This window comes from Hypomesus transpacificus, chromosome 11 (assembly GCF_021917145.1).
Source record: "Hypomesus transpacificus isolate Combined female chromosome 11, fHypTra1, whole genome shotgun sequence".
NCBI lineage: Eukaryota > Metazoa > Chordata > Actinopteri > Osmeriformes > Osmeridae > Hypomesus > Hypomesus transpacificus.
The window spans coordinates 1,186,596-1,198,988 of NC_061070.1; the positions used below are offsets into that span (position 1 = coordinate 1,186,596).

The following is a 12,393-nucleotide window of genomic DNA, read 5'->3' on the forward strand; positions in this document are numbered from 1 at the left end:
ATGGAGGATTATGAGAGGGATATTTTTGTAATGTTTGTTACTTTGTTTTAAGTTTGTGTTTACTGAAATCTTGGTTGTAGTACTCCTGCTTCCTGAAAGAGGTGTGAATCTTCACTGATCTCCCGATTCAATTAGATTACGATTATCATGTCAGCAATTCAATTTGTTACGATTATCATGTTAGCGATTCGATATCTCGATGCATCATGATACGTCAAATACATTTTTCTATTAAAGCCATATAGGATATTTGACTTGACAGAATGCATTAAGATACTGTATAGCAGGGTCGTAGCCAGAAAAATATTTTTGGGTAGGCCTAGAAAAATATGGATAGGCATCTTTCCTGTTGTTTTTTACTTATTTACTTTGCGATGTGCACCGGTGCATAGATTTTTTGTTTTTGGGTAGGCCTTACAACAAATTGGGTAGGACTGTGCCTACCCAGGCCTACCCGTGGCTACGCCCCTGCTGTATAGTTCAATATAATACCGTTTCCTATATTATTTCATATGGTTATATTTTCATCCAAAAATAGTAAGATCGTAAGTAGTAAGATATAAACAATCTTTTTTATTTAACAAAGTCTAAACACAACAGACAGCATTATTAGCAGTATTGAAAACAGAGTTGCATCAATCCTCAGAGTTGCGGCAGGTGTTGTTGCTAGCAACTCAGGATGGAAATGGCTAACGCGATTCCTTAAGTTGGTAGTGTTCCCAACATATTTAATTTTGGTGTGACAGGCTTTGTATTTCACCTGTTGGTAATATCTAAAAAGAAGTTCCATATCTCAGCTTTTAAAACACTTGGAGCGTTTTTAAGGACGATTGCACAACCACCCTCAGCCATTTTGCTCTGGCACATATGCAAATCGCGACGAATGACGTCAGGTAAATGACACCCAGATGAGACTGGAGTCTATCATAGGTCAAGATGAAATGGGTTAGGCTACTGATAATGTTATTTTTCATTTGAATGTTTATGCAGCGGCCGGAAAATGAACTAGCGACGTCATTCCGTTATCATCAATTATGGTCGGCCACTGCATCGATGCAGCATCGTCCATGTCCACATCGCGATGCATTGATTATTCAATACATTTCAACACCTCTAGTATCTACACAAAGCTAACATAATAAAACAATCATTCATTTCAACACCTCTAGTATCTTACACAAAGCTAACATAATAAAACAATCATTCAACTATATTTTGAAACTGTACCAAGATGTCAAGAACAATATTTGAAAAATCTTCTGAACCAGCCAGAGAACAGTTAACACCGTTGGTAGGTGTGAAGGAAAGAGGGGGAGTTGAGAACCCAGCTTCCTCCTATCAACTTCTGACTCTGAACTGTATAAAACTCTTGAGATGACAATCGATTTTTTATTCCAGCGAAACCAACCATGGCATGAACGCTATCAGTATTGGCGTTCCAAAGGACGTCGCCAAGCTACTCCTGGGCAACATTACCTGAACGTTTCTACAGAAGAAGTAACCAAACCGCAATTCTAATTGCCAGCTGATTGAGATCACAAAGAGTCAGTCACATGACCCTGCAGCGCAGCCGCGCTTTGACTTCAGATTCTTCAAATGGGCCTCGGACGCAAACCGCCCTCCACCTTATTGATCAACCCTGATCAAACTTAACTATGGCCAGTGGTGTATAAAGTACCAAAAAGCCATACTTGAGTAAAAGTAAAGATACCTTACTGGAAAATGACTCCAGTAAAAGTGAAAAGTCACTTATTAGAATACTACTTGAGTAAAAGTCTTAAAATATCTGATATTTACAGTACTTAAGTATCAATAGTAATTTTCTGATATTAAATGTTCTGAAGTATTGAAAGTAAAAGTACAAGTAAATGCTGTTAATAAAAAAGCCAAGGGTCAGACTTTTGAGAATTATGAAGTTTATTATTTTAAGTCCTGTGGCCACCATGACTAGTCCTACCATCCACAGGAACCTATGATAACACATGAGTAGGACTACCATCCACAGGAACCTATAATAACACGTGTTTCACGGTTTTGCACGTTTCTTAGGCCGAATCCCAATACTCCCCCTTACCCCTTCCCCTTAATTTACCCCTAGCCCTTGGCCCTCAAAAGTAAGGGGTAAGGGCTACATAGCCCTAGGAAATGGGACGCCACTTGGTTACAGGTACGTCATCTAGCACGTATCGATATCTCCAAAGCAAGTAGTGTTATGCACTGATATTAAACGAAATTCGCTGCTAATGGAGTTTACTTAGAACTGTAGACATGCTAGTCAAAGAAATGCGGGACTGTTGTGCAATTCAGAACTGTAACATTAGCGTACCAAACTAGCGATTTTTAGAAACGTTTCAATTAGGAAAATGGTTGCAAATATATATGTTCATGACTGTATATAACACAAAACAAGACTGTCATAATTTTTTTATCAATTAATTAAGCCGATAATATAACATTTATCGGACTCTCTGGATGATTTGGTCGCCATTGTTGCCGGTTGCGCAGTTTTCACATAGCCCTAGGTTTGAAGTAAACTCCTGATCTTACTTGGTTTTAAGGGGTGTATACCCCTTAGTCTTAGCCCTTCCCCTAGCTCCAAAAGAGTATTGGGACACCACTAGCTCTCACGGGAACGCGCAAAACTAAGGGGAAGGGGTAAAGCAGATAAGACCAAAAGCAGAGGGGTAAAGCAGATAAGACCAAACTCATGTTGTTTACTAGTTCTAGAGTTAGACCACAAAATGTCCCCTCTGTGGTCACTCTGGAGGGTAGTGTTATACAGGTGGTTACGTCTTATAGATACCTGGGTTTTCTGATTGATGACTCCCTCACCTTTAAGCCTCATGTGCTCTATTTGGTAAAAAAGCTGAGGCTAAAGTTGGGTTTTTATTTTAGAAATAAGATGTGTTTCTCTTTCAATGTAAAAAAGCGACTTGTGGCTGCTACTTTTTTGTCTGTTCTGGACTATGGTGATTTGTTGTATATGCATACCTCTGTTCAGTGTCTTAATATGATTGACTCGGCGTACCATTCATCCCTGAGATTCATCACAAACTGTAAGGCTCGGACTCACCACTGCCAGTTGTACTCTCGGGTAGGATGGCCTGCTTTGTCCACTCGTAGGCTCAGTCACTACTGCACATTTATTTACAAGGCAATACTTGGTGTGCTACCTAGCTATGTATGCTCCCTTATCATGCGGAAAAGTGCTGGTCCACACTTATAACGTTCGCGCGACTTGGTGTTGCTTTTGGTCCCCAATGTACGGACAGAACAGGGTAAAAAGGCTTTTGTGTACTCTGCCCCCACTGTGTGGAATACGCTGCAGAAAGACTTAGGACTTGTTGAATTAATTTCGTTGAATGCCTTTAAGTCGAAAATGAAGGAAATTGAGCTGGACTCTCAAAGATGTCAGTGTTTTTAATAGGTTTTTTTCCTGGTTCCAGAAATGGGTCTATTTAGGATTGTTGCAGTGTGAATTGATTTGCTTTATTTTTTAGTGCTATTTTAATTTTGTCCCTGTGTGTTTGTCTATAACTGTTTGTCTGTAACTGTGGTTCATTGTGCTGCTGCCTGTCTTGGCCAGGTCACCTTTGAAAAAGAGATTTTTAATCTCAATAGGTTTTTTCCTGGTTAAATAAAGGTTAAATTAAAAAAAAATAAAGGGAAGGGGGGAGTATCGGGATTCGGCATTACCCCATGCATGCCCACATGTTCCCTCCTCTCTCTCTCCTAGTTATTTTCCCTCCTCTCCTTCCCTTTTTCTCTGTCTCTTCCTCCTCTATGGGCTATAGTGGCAGGCTCCCCTGGGCTTAGGCTGTTTGGCAGATGGGAGTCCTCCATCCACCCTAGGCTCTGGTTTTCCATACCCTATTCTAACAATCACCCTAACCCATCACCATAACCCTAACTATACACCCTAACCCAGCACCCTACATTTAGTCGTTTAGCAGACGTACTTATCCAGAGCGACTTACAGTAAGTACAGGGACATTCCCCCGAGGCAAGTAGGGTGAAGTGCCTTGCCCAAGATTCAGATTACTAGCCCGATTTCCTCACCGCTCAGCCACCTGACTCCCTAACCAACTCAAACATACACCCTAACCATGCAAACTAACCCAGTCTGGTTTTCCTGCAGTGGAGTACCAGGATTAGGGTCTGGAAGGTTCACAGACCTGGAAGTTCAAGTTCAAGTTCAAGTCTTTTATTTGTCAGGTGCACAGAGCAACACAAGGTTAGACTGGGCACTGAAATTCTTAAGACAAGACAACGCAACGCAACGCAACGCAACGCAACGGAATGCACCAACTCTGTTATCATCAGATTCTGGATGCCACCAGCTGTTTCTGGAGACTGATGGATTGATAAGCCATTCCTCATGTTCTTCTGTGAACTCACCCATCAAAGTTTTCAGACAACTAACCCTAACCCTAGCCCATCAAAGCTTTCAGACAACTTCAATATTCACAGGCCCACAGGAAACCTGAGCCTCCACAACAACAGCATTGGTTTCAACAAGTCACACATTTCTTCAAGATACTTAAGACTGATTTACTTTCTACTGCACAATCTTTATGTGGATCACTTTGGATAAAATGTTTTGCTAAATGATTAACGTAAATGTAATGAACCAGCTAACATCTATCTAACACCTGAACCAGCTAACACCTATTTAACACCTGAACCAGCTAACACCTAGCTAACACCTGAACCAGTTAACACCCAAACCAGCACACAGAGGGTACAGCACAGCTTTCCTTAATATGCTCAGGCTGAGAGACAGAGCAAAAAGGAGAACAGAGAGACAGACATAGAATGACAGTGAGAGGAGCACAGAGAGAAGCAGAGATACAGAGAGAGAAGCAAAGAGATGCAGAAAGAGAGATGCAGAAAGAGAGATGCAGAAAGAGAGAAGCAGAGAGAGAAGCCGAGAGAGAAGCAGAGATGCAGAGAGACAGAGATGCAGAGAGAAATTAAGAAAGAGACAGAAGGGGAAAGAAAAAGAGAGAGAGAAGCAGAGAGAGAGGAAATGCCTCTACCTGAGGAGTCATATCCAGATGGTTATAGTTTAAACTGGACGCAGGGTACCCTGTCTTAGTGTAAACAGCTGACCAGCTTCAACAGACGGTGGAATAAGAGGCTCTTTTTACCCGATGTGCCCACAGGGTTTGTCAAACACCCAATAAACAAACACTTACTGTTTAATCAGTGTCACGTTCGCCATGGAATTCTGACAATGCACTAAAGCCGAGTGCGGAATGTCTGCTGCGCTCGTGTTGTTGTAGCTGAAGCCTGCCACATCGTCCGCTACACAGCCCCCGAACTAGGTTTCACTACAGACAAAACCCGAACCTCTTTGTACCCATTACATAACTTTCAGACAAGATCCCTCACTGCCCCGTACTGTACTTTTTTACACGATCTCACTAAAACTCCCCATTCTAAATTAAGTTAATTTTGTAAAAACATTTTTTTCTATTTAGGCCTATAGAGTAAGACTGTTTTTATTACTGAAATACAACAGTTTTTGCTCCATTTTTCTTGAAGATGTGACGAAGTGTACAAGCATCGTCATGTTATCTAACTACCCAGCCTACTAACCTGCCCACCTCCATGACCAGTTTGGACAGCTGTTAGAAAAAGTAGCACCAAACAAACACGCGACGGTGCCATCGCTAATCCGAAAAGTGTTTTTGGTGCTGAAATCCTATCCGAGGTACCGTCCAATAGTTCGAAGTAAGGGGGAATCCGAAGAGACGTAGCTATAAAACCCCGTCGTCTCGCTACAGCTTCTTGCGGTCGGGATCAGGGCGAGGGAGGATGCTGATCAGGTGCGCGTGGAGACAATAAAAAGTTCACCGGGACGCACAGAGCCGCCACCTCAGGTCCCAGCTGGCTCCTCAGAGGTCTGGAGGGCGTAAACCCTCCCCCAACCACTCAAACTTCAGTCCGACAGTTTTTGTTAAGTTTTTTCTTTGTAGGTACTGGCAGCCTATGCTTTGCCATGCTAGAAGTGCCAAATTACTCTGTACGGCTTTTTTGAAATGACAGATAATGTTACCTTGGTGTAAATTTGTTAAAAAGTTGGACACATTTCTGTGGCATAACCAGGTTTTTTTACGTGTTGTAACCCTCCAACCAAAGGCTTTAACAATGCAATTGTGGTCTATTCTAGAGAACTCTATTGCCAAGTGTCCTTGCAAAATCTCAGGACGGAGAACGCACTTATCAGACATGTGTGTGATTGTTGTTTCTGTTGCGCAATACCCCGGGCGCAGCTAGTTTATGCAGCGATTATAATCCCATTATCACTATAGTGATAATAACAACACTGACATTGTCAGCGCAACTTTTGATCAACTTTTGTTTTATTGTTTGTGTATTACATTTGCTTTTTGCCATAGAATGGCTGCTACTTTGTTCGTAAAACAAAACAATTATAGACGAACTCAAAAACGAATGTTTGTTGCATTTAGCTCATCTGGTGGATGAGTATACAATGTTATTTAACATTGTGTCCAAGTCCAAGTCTTTTATTTGTCAGGTACACAGAACAACACAAGGTCAGACTGGGCACTGAAATTCTTAAGACAAGACAACGCAAGCACCTGGCATAACATAACATTTAAGTACACAGAACATAATTTACATCTATGTTGAGCTTAAATAAGTGAAACTTCCTGCATATACAGATAGCAATAAATAATCGACTATACTAACCCTAATACTTCCTAAGTATACAGATAACGATAAATAATGCACAATACTAACCTTAAATGCACATAATACCTATTACAACCCTATAACCTATTCTAACCTAGTTGGAGTACAGTACAATAGTGCAAAATTGCAGATCAGTGACTATGTCAATGACCATACAGGAGCCTGATGGCGAAGTACAGTGAGGTACAGTAGTGCAATGTTACTGATAGTGCAACCAGTACTGAAAGTGACAGTGTATACGTGACTAGTGTGCAGTGAATTAATGTCCATATCAGTGTCCATTCAGAAGCCTGATGGCCCTTGGGTAGAAACTGTTGTCCGTTCTGCATGTGCGCGACCGGATGCTGCGGTAACGCCTGCCAGAAGGCAAAGGGGTAAAGAGACTGAAGGATGGGTGGGAACAGTCTCTTTGAATCCTGCTGGCTTTCCTGAGGCAACGTGTGTGGTAGGTGTCCTGTAGGGCTGGGAGTTTCCTGCCGATGATGAACTCAGCAGAACAGACCACACTTCGTAGGGCCTTGCAGTTCCTGTCTGTGCAGCTCCCATACCACACTGTAATGCAACCAGTCAGAATGCTCTCTATAGTGCATCTGTAAAAGTTAGTGAGGATGACTGAGTCCATACCAAACTTCTTCAGTCTCCTCAGGAAGAAGAGGCGTTTACAGGCCGCTTTGACCACCTTGTCCGTGTGAACAGACCAGGGGCCTGTTCCATAAAGGCCGCTCAAAAAAGCTAGACATAAAGTCCTAAACCAGACTTGAATACGTTTAATTAGTCAAGCGGGGCTTAAGCGGTTCCATAAAGGCCAATTTCAGCTCACGCAGTCCTACTAATTCAAGTTAGATTTACGTAGTCAAGCTAATTGCGCGTGCACCCTATTCTTAAGCAGCCCGAGAGGTAAAACATGGATCATACAATCCACCACAGCAAAAGCAATGCACACAGCCACGTGACTTCTTCCAGAAAGAATGTTCCCTTTAAATCGTGTACAGTTCCCTCATCCACCGCTTCAATCAAAATAAAATGACACGCCATGATTGACGTCGTGAACGATAGGCTACGTAGGTCGAGGACCTTTTTAGACCTTTACTTCGTTAATTAAAAAACACCCTCTAAACTAATCTAAATTGGCTTTTTTGACATTGTTTAAAATAAATAGCATACTATTAATCAATACATCCAGTAGTCTAACTTTTTAACATGGTTTTTGTGTTGGGGAAATGGAGGGCGGATTTAGGTTTGTTTTGCAATTGTAGGCTACTGTTAACAATTATAATTGCTATGATAATTATACTCGGATAATTTACTTTGAGAAATAGGCCTGTGCCTGATGCCTAAACTTTTGAAATCACAAACTAACATCCATACATTAACGGTTATGGTGTGTAGCCTATCAAAGCATTGTTCATCATTGTTTAATGCATTAGGCTAAATGTTGTAGGCTAATTAAGTTGATTTCTATCAATGTTGAACATATTGAACTGATGAAAATAAGAAAATGAGAATGTACGTGGTAAAACATCGTTTTCCCGCTGGTTCAGTGTTATAGGAACGTCTGGTTAAGCACCAAGTCACGCTAAGCCCAACAGTTAGTCTGACCCTGACCAGACTAGTTTCGCAGCCTAAGTTGCCATAGTAACCGAGTTCGAACTACGTTGAGCTAGCTTTATGGAACCGAATGAACTAGAAATGAGTCAGACTAACTGACATTAGTCTGGCTTATTCGGTAAACTTGCTTTATGGAACAGGTAAGGTTGTGTGTGATGTGAAGCTCCTGCCCTAAGACAAACAGTGGCCTTTTAAAATTGCCTTTTAAATTTCACAAACTAGAAGCGGGAAAAAGCTATGTTATAAAGATGGGCAGACAGACAACCAATAGATAATAGAGGTACAGACAAGATGGAGTAAAGCAGAAGGAGACTGGTGGCACTGCTATCAGGTCGCTTCGCCTGAAAGCTGAGGGACAGAATGATGATGCAGCGGCTGTGTAATTATTTTGGCACATATCTTTCTCATTAAAATGGTGGAATAATCAACCAAGCAATTAGAATCAAGTAAAAAAAAACAATGGAATAGAATGGGACTAAAGTAAAAACCTTACATTCAAAAATTCTTAATGTAAGGCTGAAGTTGGTTTCTTATTTGTAGCTTCTGATTTGTGATTCCTAGTTCAACAACTTTTTTTAAAAAGGGCTTACTATTTGCAACTGCTATATTTCCAGGCTCATTCAGAATTTCTTTTAAGCATCTAAATAATCTAGAACAACAAATTACAATGATTCAATGACAATCAAAAACTTCTTAATGAGTCAACATGTTTAGTATTATCCTTCCTAACGTTTAATGGAACTAGTGCACAGTGCCCGTGATACAGTCGATGATGAAGATTTTGGTGACACACAAACACAGAGATTCTTGGAATTATCCATAGTCCAGTGCTTGTGGTTTTTGTGCCTGTTATGCAGCTGCAGTTTTTATCAGTTGTCAATCAAAATGTGACAACCTTGGTTACGGCGCTGACAAGTGAGGTCCATTGTTTTAGAAGTTGGCGGTAAGTAACTACCTAAAGATGTTCAGATTTGTTTTATTTTATTGTAAATGCAGCCTTTCAGGCCGAAAATGTGTAATTGTATGTAATAGTCAAGCAAGCAAACTCAAGGTAACCATGGGGATGCTCCAAAGTGGAGTTCTAGCTTAATTTTGTGAAAGTGCATGGTAATAAATGCATGTTAGCCATGCAACAATAGTAAAATGTCTAATTAACGGTACACTAGGATAGTCTGAGCATTCATGAAGGCATTCAGTTATTCAATTTAAAATACCAATAATATCTATTTATGTCTCCCCTGTCCTTTCCCTGTGTGTATGTGCACCTTCCCCTTTTTTAATTGTATGTTTTGCTCCTTCCCAATATCCTCCCCTGTCTTTGCCCCCCCCCCCCCCCCAACACACACACACATACATGTCTCCTCAGATTCCTCTGTCATCTCTCTCTAACATTGACCTCCATAGTCTATTTGTCTACTTGTCTGCCTCTCGTCTCATTGCCTGTTGTCCATCTGTCTGTCTGTCTTCCTGTACTGTATATTTATTGTCTGTCTGCCTTGTCCATTTGTCCTTCACTGTGCCCGCCATTTCTGGCCCGCCCCAACGGTTCTTTTAAGAACCAAAGTTCTGTTGTCAAGTAAGTTTAACATTGAAACAATAGTAGGTACCATATAATGACAGTCCTTTATGCTACCAATATGTAATACATATAGAATAGAAGTCCCCTGATGTGTCGTGACCTACATTTTTGTAAATTATATTTTGACACAAATATTACAACTATCTACGATATCAGTTAAGATTGTAATATGTTAGCCTGTAATTTACTTTCCCATAGTATGACTTCAAAGGAAGATGCTGAGGATGCTCATCTTAGGGAGCTTCTGAAACAAGGTCAAGCTTATGCCAAGGAGCTTAATCCTGAACCGTTAATAATGATGATGACAACCGCCTGGTGGTCCCACCTCTCAAGACCGCCCAGTCCCAGCACAAGCTCTTCTCCTGCCTGGCCCCCCAGTGGTGGAATCAACTCCCCACCTCCATCAGAGACACGGACTGTCTCTCCACCTTCAAGAGAAGGCTCAAGACGCACTTGTTCCGGGAGTACAATGGTACTTAGGAATGGTTTGCTGAACCCAACGCTAGTCTCCTCAAGGATCACAATGACTCTTGCTTAGACTGTTGCTCTTGTTGGTTAGTGGTAGCTGGTTTAAACTGTTGTATTCTATTTTAGTTAATCCTATTTTTATTGCTTTTCTACAGGTACACCTGCACTTAGAGATTAATGTTGTGTAATTTAACTTGTTTAACTACATTCTCTTATGGTTTCTTCCCTTTAGCACTATTTTTTGGTTGTTCACAATATGTACTTCTTGTTTTTGACTCCCCGCAATGCTGTGGGGCTATCTTGTTGTTATTATCAGTGACCTATGCACTTTGTAAAGCTCTCTCTTGGAAGTCGCTTTGGATAAAAGCGTCTGCTAAATGAATAAATGTAAATGTAAATGATGAAAATTAACATTACAAACATCTAACTGAACGAAAACAACAACTGAAATCCCTCGCATGGCTGTTGTAACCAACCTATTTTCCACAAGTCTTTGCGTTTTTTGACATGCCGCACTGCATGCTGGGTACCCAAGAGCGCTGACGCTGATTATCTAGCTGTGCTCCGACTGCGTGATATGACGAGATGCTAGTGACGTGCTAAGGTCTCGGGGTCTCCTGCATTTAACATGTTTTGCCCGATTAGCTAGCAATTTTTTGAATGTTTTGTTATCGATTGAATGGTAATGCAAGCTAGCTAAAACAATGTTGGTTAGCTTGGCTAAACTGGTTTTCATGGCAACAGAAATCAACTAATCAGATCAGTCGAACTTTATTCAGAAAGGGCGGGATAGAAGGAACATTAAAAGTGTAGTGTAGAGTAAAAGTGAAATGGAACGCGTCTTTCTGCCTTGAAGGTGCGTGCGCATCATCATGAAGACCCCATGTAAATGTCAAGATAACATCCAAGCTAACAAATCTGACTGCAGCTTTGTTTAACATATGTACTGTGTTATGGTTGTTTGAGTTAAACAACTTGCGTAATGAATTAAATGTCTGTTAAATGTCAAATCCAACTATAAATGTATAAAAGAGAGAGTTCCAATCAAATCTGAATTATTTTTAAACTTAGAGGTTTAAAAGACAACATTTGCCTAAACTGACACGCATCAACTCAGAGAACTGAGTTTCAACATCCATTTACACATTTAGTCTCTATTTTTTACTCTACTCTTAAAACATAACTATGTTTAACTTAAAGTCTGCACCTCTCTGTCACCAACTGTCTCTGGAGTGGGGGGTGGGGGCTTCACAGGGTGTCTACAGGTGTAAACAAGTTAAATTTAAGATTTTCTAAGACCTTTTAATTCCGCTTCCAAATGAAATTAAAGACCAAATTTACGATGGAAATACAAATCAAAAGTGGAAATGTACAGTAATCTTCCTAAACACTGATGTCTGTTCAATATGAACAGTATAGTAAAATGACAACAATCGGTTGAGTTTAAGAACATTGATAAATGTCTGTAATGTGAAAGGATAACACAAAAATGGAATTGCTGTCCTAAATTACATTTTTTATTACACAATGGTGGAGCAGAAACTAGCAATTCCATAAATCCCATGGAATTAAAGGCAAATGTGATGAACTGATGTGGAGCACAAATCATCCAAGCAGTACTTCTCTTGAGTGGTTTTTATTCATATGACTAATCATTGGATTCAGGTCAAAAGTCTATATATTGAACTGGTTTCATAACTTAAGACACTAAAAGTGAGTAGCTTGGCATGCTGGGACATGGAAAGCATTAAACATTTAGACTTTCATCAAAGTAAAAAATGCTGGTTTGTCCTTTTTCATCAATGTTCTCAAAAAAGCAGTCTGCAGAGCTACTGTGTCTGTGGGGTGACTGTCTGTCTCTGGAGGGCTGGCAGGCAGGGGCAAGCAGGGCCTGCAGGTAGGCAGTCAGGGCAGGCCAGCTGGATGAAGCTGTCCTGGGGTCAGGGCTGAAGAGAAGCTGTCCAGCTAGAGGGGGGTAGTCCAGCAAGGGATCTGATTTTCTCTCAGCATTCTCT

General features: G+C 40.8%; 1 protein-coding gene across 8 annotated transcripts in view; it reads right to left on the reverse strand.

The window, feature by feature from the left end:
- The window catches only part of LOC124473735 (fibulin-7), a 43,043-nt gene extending 37,077 nt beyond the window's left edge, over nt 1-5,966 (reverse strand). For 2 of the 8 annotated variants that reach the window (XM_047029398.1, XM_047029394.1), the window contains exon 1: nt 5,602-5,951. In XM_047029398.1, the coding sequence (XP_046885354.1) occupies nt 5,602-5,673 (72 nt within the window). In that variant the 5' untranslated portion in view covers nt 5,674-5,951. The other 6 variants (XM_047029390.1, XM_047029397.1, XM_047029393.1 and 3 more) reach the window with 6 other exon arrangements.
- Between the last annotated feature and the right edge of the window lie 6,427 nt (nt 5,967-12,393).